This window comes from Heloderma suspectum, chromosome 5 (genome assembly GCF_057233095.1).
Source record: "Heloderma suspectum isolate Gila_16-S chromosome 5, 16-S_ref, whole genome shotgun sequence".
Classification (NCBI taxonomy): Eukaryota; Metazoa; Chordata; class Lepidosauria; order Squamata; family Helodermatidae; genus Heloderma; species Heloderma suspectum.
This window is the reverse complement of record NC_139462.1, coordinates 193,513,951-193,536,883: the sequence shown is the minus strand read 5'-3', so window position 1 is coordinate 193,536,883 and position 22,933 is coordinate 193,513,951. Positions and strand designations below refer to the sequence as shown.

Below are 22,933 nucleotides of genomic sequence, written 5' to 3'. Positions count from 1 at the left end.
ATCACAATAATTTTAAAAAATTACAAAGATCCTCATAAAAACAGTATATAATCATAAAAATAAACTAAAGGCATAAAATAATGATACCAACCAACATAAAATCATTAGAAACCTGAAGAGCCATAAGACCCTAGAAATACCATTTAAACCAGTACAATCAATAAGATCACAGAATGTATCTAGAAAAAGAAACCTGAAACAATTAAGTCTTCACTGCCTTCATGAAGGCCTGTAAAGAAGGGTACATACATAGCCCATGTTGGAGAGAATTCAATAGATGTGGGGCCACTGTTGAAAAGACCCTATCTCTTTTGCCTGCCAACCTACTTGATCTCACTGGTGGGCATTTGAGAAGGGCTTGGGTGGTTGATCTCAAAGCATAGGCAGGTTGCTAAGGGTAAAGGTGAAGAAACAGGCAGGACTGTGCCTAACACTGGGCATTTCTGAAACCCAGCTATATTGCACAAGAGCGAAAGCACAAGGCAAATGAATGATACTGCTCTATCTCCTCACTCTGCTCACTGCTTGCATGATTGGAGATGGCAGGTGAACAAGCATTGACAGCAAAGAGGAGCAGCAGCTCTGAAATTGGACACTGGGGACCCCTTCAGGACGGGGGGCGTTGATTAGTGCCCAACATCCCTACCTCTTACACCTGCCCTGGTTTGGTCTGATCCACTGGGGCTCTTATTTTGTTCTTATGTTGCAATGTTGGGAGAAGGGGGATGATGATACCTCTCTTACAGGTTTATACATTTATTTTTAAAAAGTTCCCAAAGCCAACTTTATGACAAGTCCACAGCATTAGCTCCTTGATAAAAGGTGAGATGTCTAATTATTTAGGGAAAAGTAGGGTCAAGGTTTTCTCAGGCAGATTCCAGCAAAATTAGCAGTGGCACCACTGGAGCCAAAGTAGACAGGATGCCGCAAAATCAATTCTTAGTACAGCTAGGATGTGAATTCAGGTTCCTGGATCCTGGCCTTGACCTCAGACTGTTAAATATCAACCTCTCAGCTCATGGCAGTTTCAGTAAAAGAGAGCAGAGATGATTATGAAATTATAGTGCAGTGTTAAGTTCAATAGCTAGACATATAAAACTATGACTAGGTTGACACTATTGTAGTGTTTGCATATTGGAAAATGGTAATATACATCTAAATATTGTCAGAGGGTGCAACCCTATGGGGATATTTTATTTATTTATTTATTTAATTAATTTCTATACCGCCCAATAGCCGAAGCTCTCTTGGAACTTGGAGGTGACTGCCTATCCAATGTAGGGCAGGAGAAGCACGGAGGGGAACGTCCCCTCTGCGCTTCAGCTGCCCTGCATTTGTGGCTAGACAGCCAATTTCGGCTGTCTAGCTGTGGGCAGGTGGAGTGGGGGAAGCAGCTGCCGGACGACACATAGGATGTTCTGGCATTTCCACCTTCCCCGCCCCAGAACGCCCCTGGAACACCCTATTTTTGCTGCTCTGCTCTCCCCTTCCGAGCACAGAGCCATTCTGAGCTGCCTGTGAGGGAGCACAGTGGGGCGGGGAGGTCAGTTCTCAGGGAACCAACCTCGGAGCGCGGGCTCCGAAGTTGGTTCCTGGAAACCAATGTATCCTATGGGCGTCTAGCCGCTGACTAGTGGCCTTAGGATTGCTCCCTTAACTTATAAAATAAACAGCAGAAGAGAAATTCTTCAAATAATCAATTTGCTGAATAAGAACAAATAGTTCCTCCATCTTTTCACTTACCAATGGAAATCTAAGAAGGGAAAGACAGAATAGCAGCACAATGTCTTTTGATTGGCATCACTAGGAGCTGTCCATCTGGAAGCACCAGAAGTCCCTTGGATATCAATGGGACTTTGTTCTGGGTAGACATGGATTAGATTGCACTGTAAACACTTGACTGGATTCTGACCACTTAATGGAAACATGCACATCCCAAATCCAAATGTATTAGGTTTTCTGTTCTTAATCTTATTTGTATGAACTTTAAATTGTCTGCAGAAAATAATGTATTCATGCTTCGCTATGATCTGGAAATTAGCTATTTGGTTTCTGTGTAGGAACAGATAATGAACAAATTAACAACTCAAACATAAATTCCTATCTTCCAACGGGTATCCTAATTAATACTTTGGGAAAGCTTTCAACAAAGACATACCCTGTTTGTTTCCCCTGCTAAGGATGTGTCATAGATAGGGATGTTGGAGAAATCTGCAACAGATTCAAATGCATTTGGATTTCTGTGAAATCTGATCTGTGGATTCTGCCGTGGACTGGCTGTTTCCACAGACTTATGGACAAGTTTTTCTCATGGGGCTGTGTGTTGCACTAATTCACATTAGTGCTAATGTGCAAATGAGCACAAGTAGAATGAAATTCTGGTAAAAAAATTCCAATTCCGTCAAAGAGTGGATGGCAGAACAAAAGACGCCTGACAATCCACGAAACACAGATGGAATGGATTAAAAAATCCAAGTCATAGACAAATTTTTCATTATAGTTAGGAAACATCAATAAGCACATTTATTTTTTTTAGAATTTTACTCTTCTGTTAACTTTCATGACTTTAAACCATCTCATACAAAGAAAGGATAAAAGGCATTTTTTAAGGCCAGGCAGCAATTCGTTGTAATGCAGCCTGTAAAATTGGGCGGAAGCCTTCTTTCTGTTGCTGCAGTGCAAGATTAGTGCACCCAATGACATTGCAGCCATTGGCAATGTTGTATTAGCAGAAGGCCTTAGTCTCAAACAACAGTGCTATGCAAGGATATTTGTGCCATATTGCCAATTGTGGAAAGGGGAGTGGTGATGGGGAGCTGTAAGCAACCCTTTTATGCAGAATCTGATGGTCCCTTTCTGAGAAACAGTGCCAGCTTCAGATTTTTGAGGTCCCTTGGCCAAGACATCCTCAATGGGCCCCTCCCTCAGTGAGTCAGCCTTCTCACCACCATTGTCACCAACTGTTACCTCTCCTCATCCTCTTTCTCATCATTGCTACCACTTGCTTGCTTGACAAGCGAAAAAGCCAGTGAGCAAGTAGGCAGGGGCATCTCCTGCTCCGCCTTCTCACCACCCCTATTGTCTGGTCCAGAGTTGAACAAGCTTAACAAGCAGGTTGCAATGGTGAAGAGGAGGAGCAACTCCCGGGCGCTCTTGTCAGTGGCCACCTGCTGCGGTGTGGACCCTCAGCAGTTGCCCAGCCATGCCGACACTTGACGCTGGCCCTGCAGAGAAGAAACAGTGGTTTGGGAGAGGGAGTCCTTGGCAACTTGGCAGAGCTCTTGGACAACGCCACTTTTCCAGGATGGTCATGCCTGAATACTGGTCAGGCAGGTAAAATATTCATTTGAACCATTAACATGAAATCAGCCCTCAATAATGAGCTCAGTAGTGGCTGCCCATATGGCTCAACCTGCAACATTCGGGAAGGTATGAAGGTCATGGGTTGAAGACACAAGCCAAGGTCATGCCAAGGTTCCCAGCCACTCATACTGACCCTGGGTTGGATCCAGATGTAGGCATGTGCAACTGGGCTGGCAGAAGCGGACATGTCTGCACCCTCCTCACCACAGCAGCCCCTCCATGCCCCTGCAAATGCAACACAGGGGCACAGGGGACCTTGCTGAATGGGACGAGCTGTGGTATGGAGGGAAGGCAGGGAATCCCTGCCATTCAGGCAGAAGCACCTTCTGTGAGCGGAGCCCTTCCGTCAATGGAAGGCAGATCCAGGATCCAACCTGATTTGTGCATACAACCATGCCCATTTTCATGTTCTGCCCCATATGCAGAGGTCAGAGGTGGAGCCAGTAGCTGCAGTCCCCCTCTTCCTCCCCACATCGATTGAACCCGTGGACAGGAGTGTGAAAAGAGGGCTTTTATTTCATTTCAGCATGTTGCTGTAGTCAAAAAGCCTTGTAGGATCATGAAGTGTTTTCTTTTCTCTTTCCTTTTTCTTAAATTGCCTTTCAAGAATGGCTTCTAATAGCTGTTAAAGGGATGCCTAATATGTTCTCCTGAGACGTGTTATCATTATGAAAGAGGAGGAATGCAAACTAGAAGGCATACAAAATATTGATCCAACGAGACAAGAGTGTGAGAGAACATTCACTCATTGATTTTGATTTTGATTTTCCAGGGACTTCTTGAACATTGCTAAATTTGGAAAAATGTCAATGCTAGTTATGAAATGTGTGATTGAAATGATACACTACATGCACGCCATGACGGGCAGCTTCTAAGAATATTTAGCACTAGGAGTTAGTATATATTGGTTTCCTCTTGGATTGATTCCGTGGGATGGGTATCAGAAGCACTGTGTTAGAGTGGTTCCAGTCCTAATTGCTGTGCCAATTTCAGACAGTAACACTGGGTGACTGTTCCTTGGCCCCTTGGCAATTGAGCTGTAGGGTGCCTCAGGGTACTATGCAGTCCCCAATGATATTTAACATCTCTATGAAGCCGTTGGGAGTGGTCAGCTCTATCTCCCTGTGACATCTGAATCAGGAGAGGCTGTGCAAGCCCTGGGCCAGTGCATGAACTCAGTAATGGGCTGGATGAGGGCCAATAAACTGAAACTATGTCCTGGCAAGACGGAAGCCCTGTGGGTGAGTGGTTCCCGAGTCCAAGAGATAGTCTCATTGCCTGTTCTGGATGGGGTTGCACTCCCTCTGAAATATCAGGTCCGTAATTTGACAGTACTCCTAGATCCATCACTGTCGCTGGAAGCCCAAGTGGCCATGGCAGTTCTGAGTGCCTTTTACAAGCTTTGGCTGGTTCGCCAACTATGGCCTCTCCTGGACAGGGATAGCTTGGCCATGGTGGTACAGGCACAAGACTGGATTACTGCAATGAGCTCTATATGGGGCTGCCCTTAAGGCTGCTCTGGAAGCTGAAGCTAGTGCAGAATGCAGCAGCTTGGCTGTTGTTGGGAGCTGCCACTTTCCATCATATAACTCCTTTGCTGAGGGAATTGCACTGGCTGCCTATTTGCTACCGGGCCAGGTTCAAGGTTTGGTGCTAATGTACAAAGCCCTAAACAACCTGGGACCAGGATACGCGAGAGACTGCCTACCAACCTGCCTGGGTCACTGAGGTCATTGGAGGGCATGCTCCTGGTGGACCTATGGCCTGATTGGAGTCCACCCGGAGAAGAGCCTTCAATGTGGCGGCCACCTGTCTTTGGAATTTCCTGCCCCTGGAGGTCAGGCAGGCACCAACACTGCGTTGTTTCTGGCGCCTCCTGAAAACAGCACTGTTCCTGGAGGCATTCTTTAATTGACCAGTCACAGTTTTTATTGGCATTGTGTTTTTAAACAAGTATATTTTAAATGTGGTGCTTTAATCTTTTTATTCTTTTACTGTTTTGTTTTTTGTGTTCACCACTCCAAAATCTGTTCTAGATATGGAGTGGTATACAAATATTGTAAATAAAAAAACACAAAACATTGATGGCAAAATTTGTTGATCAGGGCTGAGACACATACACGGCATATACATACACTTTGTATTCCATGATTTTAGGATAGTCTTACATACACACATGCCAAACTTCCAAGTTGTGAGAACTTCCATGGATGCATTGATTACCCTGATTTGGTTCCCTTTGGAAGGAGGTCACTAAAGGCTTATTGGCATTTTGTGATATTTGCATTTATTTACACATATACAGGCTGAGCATAGACAGAGGGCCACAGGTTAAGTATCCCAGACACCCAAAGCCAGTTGCCCCTGTATCAGGTCTTCTAGGGCAGAGGTAGGCAATCCTTTGGGCAATGGACACATCTGGCAATTTTGGGAAACTGTCCTGGGCATCAGCACAGAAGGGCTGACATGGAAGGCTTGACAAAGGACAAGTATCTTGCCCCAAAGGCTGAGTACAAGGCAGAGGTGGGGTCTGAGCCCCAACACACTACACAACTTCTTTGAACCTACCATTTTCAGAACCAACAGAAGCCTATTGCACAGTGATCCCAGCTGCTGGGAAGAAAATGTGTTAATTTTTTAAAATGTGGGAGGGGTGGGCTCCTTGGCAGGTGCCAATAAAGGTGTTCAGGGCCACACTGGTACCTGTGAGCACCACATTCCCTGTCCCCGTTCTAGGGGAAAAGCCAACTGCCTAAGATGCTCCAGAGCCCAAGCTCAGTTATGTCTCTGTTCTCAATCTGACTCCAAACCCAAAACTACGGTCTGTCCTTTTCACTCAGGCGCTTGGATTACCTTATTCCTGAGCTGGCCGGGTGGCTGGGGAAGAGGTATCCCCCTTTCAGATATTTCCTTATCCATAGTTAAGGCCAGCTACTGAGAGCTATCAGCCCAATCTCCCTAACAATGGGGATCCAATCTGACCCATTTTAGCAGACCTCCTTTTACAATCACAGGGTGGGAAAGGACATGAGGAGATCATTTAATCCAACCCCCAGCCTTACAACAATATCATACTTTATAGCCAGGATCCAAACAATCATGCAACTATTTCCACAAGTGCAAGGGAGGGGTGGGGAGTTTGGGCTTGTGTTTCTCAAACAGTGGCCCTCTCACCCCCACCCCATCCTGCCACAAGTCAAGTGATTTTTTAAATTGAGGGGACCTTCAAAAATGGCAGTGACTCCATCCGTTCAAGGGCAAAAAAAGACAATTTCACTGGGTGTGTCCATTATCTTATTCATACCTGAACGGGTCCCAGGTTGAATGGTTGTTTTTTTATGACGAATTTTAAAGTTTTGTAAAAGAAATTTTGAGATGATTGTGACCTCTTAGGGAATCATTTGGTTTAGAAGCAGGATAGAAATATAGGAAGGGAAGAAAGAAAGAAAGAAAGAAAGAAAGAGAGAGAGAGAGAGAGAGAGAGAGAGAGAAAGAAAGAAAGAAAGAAAGAAAGAAAGAAAGAAAGAGTACTGCCTAATTTAGGAAAGGGGATGCATGAGTAAACTACACCCTTTGCAAGAGGTTGTTGATGTAAGATCTCTCCACTGAGTTACCCATCCACTCCTGTGTATGTTCCTGGGATTCAGGAGGTATCCAGGTGTTTGCTCTTGTTATCAGAGATGCTGGTGAAACTCGCCAGGCCAAGCTTGGGCCTGGAGACTTGCTTCCGGGGGCTTGTAATGAGTGCCATTTTTGGTGGAAAGATAATTATTTAATTAAAATTGCAGGCATTAAAAGGCCACTGAATTCTTCTCTAGCTTGGATTAAAATCTGAGCTGGAGAGGAATTTCTGGCTTACTTCCCCATACACACGTCCTCCCAGACACATCCAGCTCCCCAATCTCCTTCCCTCCCACTCAGTCTCCTCAGCCCCTTTCCATTTAAGTAGCACTTACCTGGCTGGGGTAGCAATGGTGATGGTGTCATTTCAGCCACGGGAAGAAGGAAGGAGAGAGATATTTCATTTCACTCCTCAGTTTGCTGATAGTGTGAATACCCCCAGTGACCCTTGGAAAATATAGTTTTCCCAGAAGCAACTTCTGAATCTGGACCAGCTTGGAACATAAGCCGAGCTATTTCTGATTTGGGGAGCTGGGAAGTAGCCTGGCTTATTTTCCAACCCAGTCTGATGTGAGTTGGGAAGTCACCCATCTCTAGTTATATTGAAAGTGAACAGTGGTATTCTTAAAGGTTATAAAGTAAAGTTCAATAGTTTTAAATGCTTACCTCTCCATTGAAGAAACAGAAAATAGTTGCCACAAGTAAACCCTATGAAACAAAAGAAAAGAAAATCACTCAGGTTTTTTTTTTGGTGTTCTGTGATCTAAGCTGTGTCCATCTATGATGTGAAGAAATGATACAAATGTAATATCGACATCCTTTCATGAAGGATAGCTAGCCTCTGATAGCTAAGCACATAAGACAAACCCCTGCCAGATCAGAGCAAAGGCCTGTTTTGTCCCGCATCCTGTTTCCCAGTAGCCAATGAGCTGCCTCTGGGATGCCTAAAAGCAAGACATGAGGGCAACAGTCATTTCCTGCTGCTGTTCTCCAGCAACTAGCATTCAGAGGCATGCTGACTCAAATCCTAAAGGTAGCATATAGCCACTGGTAGCCTTATCCTACGTGAATTTATTTCATCCTTCTTTAAAGCTGTCTAACTTGGAGGCCATCACCATATCTCATGGAAGCGCATTCCATTGTTTCTGTGCTGTGTGAAGTAGTACTTCCTTTTGCCTGAATCTCCCAGGGTTACTGTCCCACAATTACCATTTTTCCATGTTGAAAGACAAAACATCCTCTTCATCTTTTTTCATGTAAAAACCTAAACTGTTTGACAGGCAGTGGCAAACCTCAAGTTAAGAGAAGGGAGGAAGTGGGGATGCTTGTGGAAGAAGTACCAGCTGGATGCGAGCTTATAAGAAAAGTTAGTGGTGTTTGTTGTTGTTCAGTTGTTAAGTCGTGTCCCCATGGTTAACTTCATGACCCCATGGACCATAGCACGCCAGGCCTTCCTGTCCTCCGCTCTCTCCTGCAGTGTACTCAAGTCCATATACATTGCATCCGTGATGCTATCTAACCATCTCATCCTCTGCTGTCCCCTTCTCCTTTTGCCTTCAATCTTTCCCAGCATCAGGGTCTTTTCCAGTGAGTTTTCTCTTCGCATTAGGTGGCCAAAATATTTGAGCTTCAGCTTCAGTATCTGCCCTTCCAATGAGCAGTCAGGGTTGATTTCCTTTAGGATTGACTGATTTGACCTCCTCGCAGTCCAGGGGACTCATAAGAGTCTTCTCCAGCACCACAGTTCGAAGGCATCAATTCTTCGGCACTCAGCTTTCCTTATAGTCTAGCTCTCACAGCCATACGTTACTACTGGGAAAACCATAGCTTTGATTATATGGACCTTTGTCGGCAAGATGATGTCACTGCTTCTTACTATGCTGTCTAGGTTTGCCATAGCTTTCCTCCCAAGGAGCAAGCGTCTTTTAATTTCATGGCTACAGTCACCGTCTGTGGTGATCTTGGAGCCCAAGAAAATAAAATCTGTCACTGCTTCCATTTCTTCCCCTTCTATATGCCAGGAAGTGATGGGGCCAGATGCCATGATCTTCATTTTTTTTAATGTTGAGTTTCAAACCAGCTTTTGCACTCTCCACTTTCACCCTCAACAAGAGGCTCTTGAGATCCTCTTCGCTTTCTGCCATTAGGGTGGTATCGTCTGAGTATCTGAGGCTGTTGATAATTCTCCCGACAATCTTAATTCCGACCTGTGATTCATCCAACCCGGCGTTTCTCATGATGTACTCTGCATATAAGTTAAATAAGCAGGATGACAATATACAGCCTTGTCGTACTCTTTTCCCAATTTTGAACCAATCAGTTGTTCCATGTCCGGTTCTTACTGTTGCTTCTTGACCCTTGTACAGGTTTCTCAGGAGACAGGTAAGGTGGTCTGGTACTCCCATCTCTTTAAGAATCTGCCACAGTTTGTTGTGATCCACACAATCAAAGGCTTTAGCGTAGTCAATGAAGCAGAAATAGATGTTTTTCTGGAATTCTCTTGCTTTCTCCATGATCCAGCGAATGTTGGCGATTTGATCTCTAGTTCCTCTGCCTCTTCGAAACCCAGCTTGTACTTCTGGTAGCTCTCTGTTTACATACTGCTGAAGCCTAGCTTATAGGATTTTGAGCATCACCCTTCCTGGCATGTGAAATGAGCACAATTGTATGGTAGTTTGAACACTCTTTGGCATTGCCCTTCTTTGGAACTGGAATGTAAACTGACCTTTTCCAGTCTTGCGGCCACTGCTGAGTGTTCCAAATGTGTTGGCATATTGAGTGCAGCACTTTAACAGCATCATCTTTTAGGATTTTAAATAGCTCAGCTGGAATACTGTCATCTCCGCTAGCTTTATTGTTACTAAAGCTTCCTAAGGCCCATTTGACTTCACTCTCTAGGATGTCCGGCTCAAGTTCAGTGACTGCACTATCATGGCTATCAGGGACATTCAGATCTTTCCTGTATAGTTCTTCTGTGTATTCTTGCCACCTCTTCTTAATCTCATCTGCTTCTGTTAGGTCCCTGCCTTCTTTGTCCTTTATCATGCCTGTCTTTGCATAAACGTTCCCTTGATATCTCCGATTTTCTTGAAAAGATCTCTAGTCTTTCCCATTCTGTTGTTTTCCTCGATTTCTTTGCATTGTTCATTTAAGAAGGCCTTCTTGTCTTTCCTTGCTATTCTCTGGAACTCTGCATTCAGTTGGGTATATCTTCCCCTTTCTCCCTTGCTTTTCGCTTCTCTTCTTCTGATGTAAAGCCTCATCAGACAGCCACTTTGCTTTCTTGCATTTCTTTTTCTTTGGGATGGATTTCGTTGCTGCCTCCTGAACAATGTGACGCACCTCCATCCATAGTTCCTCAGGCACTCTGTCTATCAGGTCTGATCCCTTAAATCTATTTGTCACCTCCACTGTATATTCATCAGGGATATGATTTAGGTCATACCTGAACGGTTTAGTGGTTTTCCCTATGTTCTTCAATTTAAGCTGAAATTTTGCAAGAAGCAGCTCATGATCTGAGCCACAGTCAGCTCCAGGTCTTGTTTTTACTGACTGTATAGAGCTTCTCCATCTTTGGTTGCAAAGGCCATAATCAATCTGATTTCGATATTGACCATCTGGTGATGTCCATGTGTAGAGTCGCCTCTTGTGCTGTTGGAAAAGCGTGTTTGCTATGATCAGCGTGTTCTCTTGGCAAAACTCTATTAGCCTTTGTCCTGCTTCATTTTGTACACCAAGGCCATGCTTCCCTGTTATCCCAGTGATTTCTTGACTTCCTACTTTAGCATTCCAATCCCCTATGATGAAGAGGACATCTTTTTTTGGTGTTAGTTCTAGAAGGTGTTGTAGGTCTTCACAGAACCGATCAACCTCAGCCTCTTTGGCCTCAGTGGTTGGGGCATAGACTTGAATTACTGTGATGTTGAATGGTTTGTCTTGGATTCGTACTGAGATCATTCTATCGTTTTTGAGATTGTACCCCAATACTGCTTTTCCCACCCTTTTATTGACTATGAGTGCTACTCCATTTTTTCTAAGGGATTCTTGCCCACAGTAGTAGATATAATGGTCACCTGACTTAAATTCGCCCATGGTTGTCCATTTTAGTTTGCTGATTCCCAAGATGTCGATGTTCAATCTTGCCATCTCATGTTTGACCACCTCCAGCTTACCTTGATTCATTGATCTTACATTCCAGGTTCCTAAACAATATTGTTCTTTACAGCATCGGACTTTCTTTTCACCACCAGACACATCCACAGCTGAGTGTCCTTTCGGCTTTGGCCCAGCCGCTTTACTCTTTCTGGAGCTACTTGGAAATACCCTCTGCTCTTCCCCAGTAGTATATTGGACACCTTCTGACCTGAGGGGCTCATCTTCCGGAGTCATATCTTTTAGCCTTGTGATATGTTCCATGGGGTTTTCTTGGCAAGAATACTGGAGTGGGTTGCCATTTCCTTCTCCAGTGGACCACATTTTGTCAGAACTCTCTGCCATGACCTGTCCGTCTTGGGTGGCCCTGCACGGCATAGCTTATGGCTTCACTGAGTTACGCAAGCCCCTTCACCACAACAAGGCAGTGTTTATACATTTTCAGAGAGGGCAAGGGACACACAGCATAAATGTCAAAGTATCTTGTGATACCCAAAAGACAAACAGCTCTCTCATTGGTGCCAATGGCAGCTTTCCTCCAGAAGCAACCTGAAGCTTCAGGGCGGGGAACGTTTTCACCAGGAATACTTTGTGTGGGGAAGGGCTTAATGCTATTGTCTTGATCCTGTTTCATGTCCCCCCTTATTGCTGCTATTTTAAAAGAAAAAACATATATATATATACACACACACACAAGCAATGACAAATTATGCATTTAATGAAGCAGGTTGTTTGGCCTGTACAGTTCAATCCTATCCATATGCACTTGGAAGTAAGTCTTACTATATTCAATTGAGCTTATTTCCACATAAGTGTGCGTATTATTGTAGCACTAGGCTATTTTTTCATACCAAACATCTTTCTCGTTTCTGCTAGGGTTGGCTGAATCTGTCAAACTCAATCTCATTGAGGTTCTCTTATTTTCCACCACCAAGTTTGAGAGAGCTTTGGCTATTGGGAAGTATAGAAATGTAATAAATAAATAAGTTCATTTCGACTTGTGTCTGCATCAGATTGTGAGCCTTTATTTCCCCCTGCATGGAAATGCATACGTATTTCCATATGCATTTTTCAAAACATGTTATTTGTATGCATTTTTAAAATGTGTATGCATTTTCCCTCACAGAGAAGAGGTGTTTTGTGCACAAAAGTGTAGACATTCTTTGTGTACACATTTTAAATGTATGCATCTCTCTTCTCCACTCCCATCAAAACTCACTGCAAGTCTTGGAAATGTACAGATGTCAGTAAGATGTGTTCCATGCCATGTTCAGTATTGGGAGGTGTATTCCACATACAGCTGCAAACACGGCAAATTTCTCATCCATCCCTAGTTTGTATCCAGTGGCAGTTGATTACTCCGGATCCGGAGGGACAGTGATTCCATTCCGGGTATTAGTTACCCCCAGCCAAAACTCTAAAGGTGTTATCCAAGGTGCTGAACCTTATCCCCAAAATGGATTCAGCACCGTGGATAGCACCTTTAGCATTTTGGCTGGTTGCAACTAAAACCCTGAATGGAACTGGACTTACTATCCGCCACTGTTTGTGCCTCTGTCCTGCTAATCAAGGGACTTTGGATCATATGATGGCCTGCACCCCCACTCTTGTTCTTCTAAATTCTGTTCTCATTTGCTGTTTTATAGCCACATTGTCTTTTGCAAGAGTAGAATGGAGATCCTCATTTGATGACAATGAGCTTGGTCAGATGGCCTTGAAATTAGATTTTAGTTAACAATTCTGTGGAGGACAATGTCTGATGTGGGGAAAAAGAGCTGGTGTAAAAAGAAAACCGTCACCCTGAGAGAGATGTTATTATTTCAACAAGATAGAAAGTAACAGCAGTAAATGGGGTAATAAAAAAACGAAGTAATGCCTGCACAATTAAGCGGTCTGCAATTGCAAAGAGGTGGGTGAAAAGAGGTCTTTATTTAAGGTTTATTTTAAAAGAAGGTGAAATGGGATGGAACAGGGATCTGTAAACAGTCAAGGACAGTTTGACCCTTACACTACTATCCTTGCATAATAGGTTACTATTATTATACGCCAACCTTTCCCACCTGGTGCCCTCCAGACAGGCTGGACTACAAGGCCCATAATCTTCAGCCAGCATGACCAGCATGTTGGCTGAGGATTGTGGGAGCTACTGTCCAACCCATCTGGAGGGCATAAGGGAAGGCTGTTATACACCAAACTGTGGACATTTTGTGACTGTTCATGATGAAGAAGAGGGCGAAGGAGAGAGGAAATGTTAGATGGCCCCAGTAGGAAATGGCCAATGACTGGGCACATGTTTAATGACATTTATCCCAGGGTAAAAAAAAAAAAAGTGTTATTCCAGAGCAGTTGTCATTCACATTCTCTCAAGAGAATGTGATCTAGCCACTATTTCCATGAGAGAAAATCCCTGTTCAGATGCTAAACTAAACACTTGCATGGTGTGTTGGACTCCGTTTGCATCTGCCCTAATTCTATCCATTCATTAGGGTTGTAGTTGCTCATTACTGTAGTAACCATGATTTGAATTGGGCCAATGGTTACGAAGCCCTTTGAACATCCTAAATCAATTCATAAAAACTAAGTATTCTTACTGTTGGTTTAATTAAGTAACTCAGCCTTTATTGCATTTTACTCATTTAAATCAATAACATTAATATTGCTAATAACAAATGTTAATCAGTATTTAATGCATTAATACATGCATTCCTTTGGGGGTGGGTCACAGCTCAATGGTAAAGCACATGCTTTGCATGCAGGAAGTCTCAGGATCAATCCCTGGCATCTCCAAGCTAAAAAAGGATCATGTTGCAGGTGATGGAAAGGGCCCATGTCTTCTTGACAGCCTGAAGAACCACTGTCAGCCAAAAAAGACCAGGGGTGCAGAACCTCTTTCCGCCCAAGGGCTGAATTCCATTTCAGAGAAGCTGTCAGGGGCCATATTTCAGTGGTTGGCGGGACCAAAGAGAACTGTGTTTCTTAGGGGCCTAAATCACAAAAAATATCAGCGTGTTTAAGCTTAAAGTTCTTACTCCCAGTAACTATGCCTTAGGAGTAGCATTTCAAGGTTGTAGAATGGGGAGAAAACTGCTCACAAGCCACTCGATCATGAAGTAATCAGTGGTTGGGTGAAAGGGGTGGGTCCAGAGGAAGGGGCGTGGTTTTCTAGGGAACCCCAAAGGGCTGGATTTGGCCCCCAGACCTGAGGTTCTGCACCCTTGGAATGGATGATGCTGGACTAGATGAACCAGTGGTCTGAGTCAGCATAAGGCAACCTCCTATGTCCTCATAAATATTTATCATTGTTGATTTTTAATGTAATCTAAATGAAGAAATAAACAATTTGTAGTGCATTAGGTCATACTGACCAAGGTAGAGGGAATAAATCAAATCTAAAAGCTGTAAGAAGGACATGAGTTGTGAGACTAGTTGCTTACCACCCAGGAGTGATAGAGGTGGCTACCCACGTTGTGTAAGGGTCTCTTCAATAGTAGTTAACAATGTAGAATGCACCACTCTTGTGTTAGGAATAGGTGAGAATTTTGTTTCAGTTCATTTTCAAGAACAATTTACCAAAATTCAGTTTTCTTCATAAATAGGATGGAAAGAATTTGAGTTTAAAAAACTTTTTTTGAATGTGGGAGAAACCGAAACTGACCAAGTCATCTATCCAGGCCCAGGACTTTGCATGCTTAGCTCTTAAAGGTCTGGGTTTGAATCCTTCTGTAGTCAACCCTGTGTAGTGCTGAATTCGCAACCTCTTTTTCCTGTCAGGCTTGTCATCTTTAACAGCTCTGTGGCAGGCAGGTGCAACATGGTCCTCTCCATGCTGGAAGTAGCTGCACCTATTGAATTTGGCCAATGCAGATAGGTGATAACTTAGTTTCAGTTTGGTTTTGATAAGAATTTCCCAAATTTATTCATAGTTGGGATAGAAAGAACTTCAAGGTCAAAAATTCAAATACTGACCCATAGCCTTTTTGGTGGTGGCCTGCCATTTATGGAATAATCTCCCTTATGAGGCCCACCTGGAGCCAACATTGTCATCTTTTCGATGCCAGGTTAAAACTGCCTTCTTCTCTAAGGCATTTGGCAGCATATATTGAGTCTCTTTGATTGTCTCTGGCTGATTGTTTTACATTGTTTTAGATATATGTTGTTGTTGTGTGTGCTATTTGTTCTGTATCTTTATGTGAATGGCTTTATACTTTATATAATGTATTTTAATGTTTCTTTAATTTTTGTGAACCACCCAGAGAGCTTCGGCTATGGGGCAGTATAGAAATATAATAAATGAAATGAAATATGGCAGAAAGTGAAACTCATAGATTTGTCCATCCTGTGTGTGTAGTATTTTAATTAAATATAGATATGGGTGGATTTATATTCCCTTCATGCACGGGCGAATGCTAACAGAATGCAAATATTTGCTCCATGGATTTACCTTAGCAAATTTCTCTAATTACGTATCCTTTGCCAGAGCTGTTTTTGCCTTGTCTTACTTTCCTAAGTACCAACCTTAGAGCTATAGCATTAGTTTAAGAACAGAGAGGTGGGTCTCCAGTTTTAGAGATGGGGAGACTCTCTTGGAACCAATGTTGTAGCAATGGAAAAGAAAAAAGGCCTACTTTGTTTTCACCACTCATTTTTAAGCTGCCCACTTACATGCTATGACAATTTCAACCCATTTGTTGTAACAAAACCATCTCACGCTAGTGAAGCATTTATGGGCTGAGCAAATGGTGAGGCAGGGTCATCATCACAGCTTTGACGGAAAGTGCTCTGTGACAAGGAGAATCCTGTAAAGAGGGCAGAACAAGGAGAGACAAACCAACTCCCATTGTTCAGATTCACTTCTAGCATGGGAAACCTTGCAGGGAATACTTTATAGTGTTATTTTCCAGCTGAGAATGCTATTCTGAGAAGAAAATACCATTATATATATATTTTTTCAAATGGGAACAGGCAGCCTCTATTTCAGCACTTTATCACTCCCTTGTTAGCTGTGGAGTGCCTCAGGGTAGCAAGTTCTTTAAGACACATATGCACAGAATGTCTGTTCAATATGCTCAAATTGGATTGACACAGAGTGATGTAAGCCATCTTGGGGGTGGGGGGTGGGGAAGAGAGTCCTTATGGGAGAGGTGGCCAACTTGTGGCCCTCCAGATGTTTTGGCTTACAACTCCCATCAGCCTAGCCAGCATAGCCACTGGTGAGGCATGATAGACACTGTAGTCCAAAACTTCTGGAGGGCCACAAGTTGCCAACTCTTGACTTAGGGTCTGCTCTGCTTTCACATAAGTGGGGATGGGATACACCAGTAGATAGATATTACAAAACACATTGATGATAGGTTGGATCCAGATTGAGTCATACTTAGAGAAGACTCATTGACAGAAATCGGAATTAGGTTAGGCATGACTAAATTATGTCCCATTGATTTCAATGGGGCTACTACAAGTATGACTAAATCTGGATTCAACTCGGTATAATTATTAGCTACAACTGTCAATGTGTGATGAAAACACAGGAAACTGGGAAAGATATGACAGAGAGAGGAGGGAGATTTTTCTTCCCCTCAGAGGTCCCTTGCTGCAAAACGTCTATGGACCAGCTGGGTTTTGGGACCCTGGTGAGACTGACACCATGTATCCAGAGCTTTCAGGGTGTGGCAAGAGGTCTCCATGATTTCCCTTCTCTTAGTAGGTCCATGGAATTCAGTGGAGAAGGGATCCTGGGGAGGCTTGGTGGTGTATCCTGAGAGTTCTCGGGATGCGCCAATGGTCTCTCTATAGTTCAGTGGCTCCTTAGATTGGCAGAGGCACAGCAAGCTGTGCTCACTATCTTTCAGCCAAAACATTATTCTTTCCTATGGGCTTATGGGTAGCACTTCTACAATGCTTTTATAGCAGAGCTGCAGAATCTCAGGCCTGGGGGCCTCTGGGGGTCCCAATCTGGCCCTCTGAGGTTTCCCAGGTGGCCACATCACTTCTCCCTGCCACCCCTGGTTTCCCTCAAGCATCAGTTGCTTGGTGGTTTCCCGGCTTTTGTGCCATCCCCCCCCCCATTCTTAGTTATTTGCAGTAAGAGCTTTAAGCTAAAATACGCTGGCATTTTTGGCCTTGCCCGGTTTTGCTTTCAGCCCCACCCACCACTGGAATGAGGCCCCTGAAAGCTTCTTTGGAATGGAATTCGGCCCTCTGGCTGAAAGAGGTGCTGCACCATTGGTTTACAGAGATATTCCCTGGTGCCATTCACATCCCAGGTAGACATCCCAGAGAGCTTCGGCTATTGGGCGGTATAGAAATGAAATAAATAAATAAATAAATAAATAAATAAATAAAATTTTATGATTGTCATTTTGACCTCTCCCATAGGCATCTTTGCCTAACTCCACTGTTTCCTGCTCTCCATACGGACATCCTCTCTTTCAGGGTTGCGAATAGATGAAGTTAGTATCTTGTCTATCCTCCAAAGAATAGCATTTTAGAGTGCAAAAATCCTGCAAGGCAGTTTAAACAGAGGTAGTCTCTTTCCAGTGAGAAGGGTTCTAACTTAGCCTTCTCTCTGTCTAATTGGTTTTTCATATGTATATTTTTGGGGTGGGTGGGGGAATATTCAGTTCTAAAATGGTACATCTACCACATAATATGGATTTTATTTTATTTATTCATTAGATTTATATACTGCTCTTCAAACCAAATTACAGAGTGATTTACAAATAAAAAGTAACAATACAAAATGCAAGCCCTAATAAAACAATATTATGAATCTCTATAAAATTATCGAAACCAAACCAGAAGCAAGATTAACACCCCCAAATTGTTCAGCAAACACCGCCCCTCCCCCGCCCAGTTCTCATCAAAAGAACCCAAGAGCCTGGGCAAAGAGCTGCATCTTAAGTAACCGACAAAATAAAGATACTGGTGATGACTGACACACCTCCAAGGGCAGGAAGTTCCATAATAAGGGGACCACAAACAAGAAGGCCTTCACTGGGGTCACCACTCCCTAGGTCGCCCATAAGTGGGACCATGAGCAGGACCCCCTCTAAAGATCCCAAAGGCTGGGTTGATAGATACCAGGAGAGGTGCTCCTGACTTGGATTCCTGCATTGAGCAGGGGGTTGGACTTGATGGCCTTGTCGGCCCCTTCCAACTCTACTATTCTATGATTCTATAAGTTTATTTATTTATTTTATTTATTTCATTTCTATACCGCCCAACAGCCGAAGCTCTCTGAATTGAGAGAGCTGTATTGAGAATACTTATACAAAATAAGTATTGGGCCTCAAGCTGTTAGAGCCTTATAGGTCAACATCAATACTTTGAAGAAGGCTTGAAAGTGAATAGGCAGCCAGTGCAGATCATGAAGAATAGTTATAAAATCACTCTGGCTTTGCATACCACTCAATAACAAAGTGGTGGCAATCTGCATCAGCTGAAGACTCCAAACCAGCTACAAGGCAGCCCCACGTGAAGCACATCATAGTAACCCAGATGTGAGGTTACTGAGCCATGAATCACTGTGGCCAGGTTATATGCTGGCTGTGTATGATCTTATCCATGTTTACTCAGAATAAGTCTCACTGATTTTCAATGGAGTTTACTCCCAAGTAAGTGTGAATAGGATTGCAGCCAAAGTATAGCCAAGGTGCCTCAGATATTGTAAGCATCGATCATTACTGTAGAAAAAGCCAACCCGCAAATCAGTTAAGCTGGTGCAAAGCTGACTTGCTCCCACAATAATCCATTAGCTGAAGTCAGCTGTGTTTCCTGGGAAAAGACTCCTCTGCCAAATGAACCCTCCCAGCAAATGCATCACCCAAAATTATAGTCAGTGCGATAGTCCCATACCTGGTAATGCATCAATATATGCATGATGTAATCATATACTTCTCCAGCCAGTTTGTTTTCCGGCCTCCAGGGAATAATGACAAACTGGATTCCTAATAAGGGCACGAGGATTAAAGTGGCTCTGACCGCTTTCATGTACATGTTGGACTCCGCCCGATGCGTGTCTCTCAGTTTTGTTACCAGAACTCGTACAATGTTGAGCAAAAAGAAAAAATTGACCTGCAAAAACAAATGTGTTGTGATTATTATCATTGCTTCATTTATTTTTACAACCAAACTTGTAACACCTTCAAAAATTAAAAAGATGATATACGAGCCTTCTTTTTCATATGCATCTTGAAACAGGATCAGTTTAAATTCCGTAACATAAACATGGTGTACAGCTCATAACACTAGTACACAAAATTAGTTGGCTTCGAATGTGGAGCTGACTCCGTGACTCTGGGGGTTTGTAAAAGAGGGCGGAGATGTGAGCAAGTGGAAATAACATCTCTAGGTCTCCTGCTGCTTCAGCAAGGACTGCCCCCCCACTTTGGTGGCCTGACACAGAAGCCACCCTGTGACAGAAGAGAACTGAAGTCATGACATCTGGAAGGCCACTATGGGTAGTATCCAATGTTAGTCCTACATAGAGTAGACCCATTAACATGAATGGGACTGAAGTTAGTCATGACTAACTTCAATCTCATACATTTTAATGGCTCTACTCTATGTATGTATGTATTTATTTCTTACATTTATATCCCGCCTTTTTTCCTCTTTGAAGAACCCAAATTGGCATACATAATCCTCCTCCTCTCTATTTTAGCCTCACAACAACAACCCTGTGAGGTAGGTTGGGCTGAGAGTCTGTGACTGGCCCAAAGTCACCCAGTGAACTTCCATGGCTGAGTGGGGACTAGAACCCTGATTTCCTGGCTCCCAGTCCAACACTCTAGCCACTACACCACACTGGCTCTCATCGGATACTAACCCTAACTAACTTCGGATACTACCCTATATTGGGGAAGCCTGGTTTAAAAAAAAAGAAAAAGGGGAGCGGACATGGTAGAGGGACATGGTGTAAAATGATGCTTGGTGTGGAGAAAGTAGACAGGGAGAAGTTTCTCTCTCAAAATACTAGAACCCAGGGTCATCCAGTGAAGCTGAATAGAAGCAGATTCAGGACAAACAACAGGAAGTACTTCCTCACAAAGCACATAGCTGAGCTGTGGAATTTGCTTCCACAAGGTGTGGTGATGGCCACCAACTTGGCAGCTTTAAAAGGGGATTCGGACTTTTGTTAACAGCAGTGACATTTCAACGGCCTTCATGATGAGAATGCCTCAGGTATCCCCCATTAAAGAGCAGTTTGACAAAGTTTGGGAATTGCTTATATATGGAAATTAGGGCTGCTTTGAACCATAATTACAAGAATTGGGGGGCCAAGTTCCTCTTTCTGGAATATGTTGACTTTAAAAAAAGGGACAGATCGATATAGACATAGTGATTTTTAAAAATATATTCTGCGTTACATACATTCAATGAATTTGATCTCTGGTGACTCTGATAAAAGAATATGTAAGTGAGAATTGGAAGTTATGAAATGAGTGCTTAAGGTAATCTTGGTTAATATATTGCTCTACTGTAACTGAAAAAAATCTTCAACTAAAGTAATTAAAAGCGCAATCTTATCCATTGCACCCTTGGTAGATGGAAGCCTCTGGCAGAGTGAGAGGAGTGATAGAAGCCATTTTTGCCTCTCCATTCTCCTTTTCACCAGCTTTTTCCTCTGGGCAGGCCTCTGAATCCGACTAGAGTAGTCATGCTGGTGGAGCAGGGCTGGGGCTGGAGAGGCCATGGGAAACACCATATCCTGGAGCCCCCTCTCCCCTCCCCTGCTACTGGAACGCCCACTTGCAGACTTCTCCGAGGTCCTCTGAGGCTGCTTTCATGACCTCAGAAAGCAGCTGGCGGTTTCTGTGGTGGCTGTGAGGGGGTTGGGATTGAATTCTGGACTTCCTCTTCTGTGGTAGTAGCAGTGTCTACAGCCTTGGAAGGAGGACTCTGAAGAATCCTATGGTCCCTAGGACACTCTCCAGGGACCATGGGATTGCTCTCTAAAATGGGGGGATTAGACAAATTCGTGGAGCATAAGACTATTGATGGCTACTAGCCATGGTGGCTAAATATATGAGCTCCAGGATCAAAGTCAGCAAGCCTCTGAATACCAGTTGCTGGGGAATGACAGTGAGAGAGGGCTACTGCCCTCATGTCCTGTTTATGGGTTTCCCCTAAGCATCTTGTTGGCCACCATGGGAAAGAGGAAATGTTGAACTAGGCAGGCCTTTGGTTTGACCCACTGGAGGATGGTGGCTTCGATGTCAGTGGGGTGATGAATCTGCTCTGGGTGTCAGTCAGAACCAGTCAGAACTCTAAAGGAGCTATCCAAAGTGTGAAGCTCCTTTAGAGTTCTGAGTGGTTCTGACTGAAACCAGGGGCAAATGCACCGTCCCACTGACATCAGAGCCACCAGCCTCCACTGGTCTGATCCAGCCGGGCACTTCTTACATTGCTGTAAGGGGAGGGAACCTTAGGGGCAAACTTGCAAGGCAGTGGGAATATGGGAGGGAAAATGAACAGCGGACGAGGCGTGGAGGAGGTAGCACTTGCCTTGCTGGGCAGAAGATACTGCAGTGGTTAGCAGTTACAAACTCAGTTAGGCCCCATTCAGTTTTTCCTGTCATGCTATGAGAGCGGTTAAAAGAACTCTGGGTATTCTGCAATTCCACCATTGTGTTGTGCAAATGTGGGAATTGATCCCAGGTGCAACTACGAAAACTGATCAGGGTTCTAAACCATGGGAGGAGACCCGAGGGGCACAGCAGGCTCCCTGTTTCAGATGTTCAGTCCCAGCTCACGGAGGGTGACGGGGCAAGGCCATCAGAGATGGGATGGCGGTGGTAGGGCAAACAAGTGTGTCCCCGTTCTCCCCCCTCATGTGATGGGGAACGCATGAGGGAGCATGCCTGAACAGGACTAATATACCATCCTTTAAAAAGACACGCTCGCTTTGAGCCCAAGTGCCATTATCTCCCCTTCAGTGTCTGCTCAGCTCACAATCAATGTATGTCTGGAAAGCCAGCATTCTAATGAGCAAGCCAGACAGTAAAAAAACAGCAATCATCATACAGCCCCCCCCCCCGGACTACAGTTCCTTTTAAAAACACAATAGGTTTTATTTCTCAGAGGGACTGAAATGTAATACAGCTTGGGGAAGAGTTCAAAAATAGGAAAAGGTCTGCATATCATCAGCCAAGCTTCAGCCTTTATGGTCCCACAGGGTGGGTGGGTGGGTGGGGAATAGACTGCTACAATAAATCTTGAGCTGGTTGCAGATCTGGGGTGGCCAGGGAGCATGCAAGGTATTCCCAGTGAGAAGATAAAATTTAGTATGACACTAAGCACAGCAGCTTGCTTTCACAAACAGTGACATTGAAAATGATCATGTGTTGTTTGTTTCCATTCTGGGTAAATGGATTGAGTAATTTAAGCCCAAATTCAACAAGCAACTTAATTTTCCAAGCAAAAGTATTGGTTTTAAGGCATTGACCTCTGTTGGGCAATTAAAAACTACATTGTGAAGACAGATTGAGACTACTTTTTGCCATTTCCATCTTACTCATCACCAGAGTATTTTTTCTTATAAACAGATGATGCACATGTCTACAGGCAAATGTCAGATACCAGGTCTTTCCATCTTAAATCTTCTGCGATGTTGACTCATGTATCCTGATCTTATAGGTTTGTACATAAAGCTGTGATAAGCAGACAGAATGGCTTGTCCAGATGAAGCTACAAGACAATCCTGTTCTTGGCAAGTGTATGAGTTGCAATCTTGTTATGAAAGGATACTACCAAATACAAGGCAAGAAGGAATGTACAGGCGTGAAATAGCTTTAGG

At 43.7% G+C, this 22,933-nt stretch overlaps 1 protein-coding gene across 17 annotated transcripts in view; it reads right to left on the bottom strand.

The window, feature by feature from the left end:
* Positions 1-22,933, bottom strand: part of CALCR (calcitonin receptor) — a 250,005-nt gene that overhangs the window by 7,418 nt on the left and 219,654 nt on the right. For 14 of the 17 annotated variants that reach the window (XM_084858832.1, XM_084858824.1, XM_084858820.1 and 11 more), the window contains 2 exons: positions 18,991-19,209; positions 7,651-7,692 (listed from right to left, as the gene is read on the bottom strand). In XM_084858832.1, the coding sequence (XP_084714958.1) occupies positions 7,651-7,692; positions 18,991-19,209 (261 nt within the window). Of the gene's footprint in view, positions 1-1,743; positions 7,324-7,650; positions 7,693-18,990; positions 19,210-22,933 lie in introns of all 17 variants that reach the window. The other 3 variants (XR_014792393.1, XR_014792394.1, XR_014792395.1) reach the window with 1 other exon arrangement.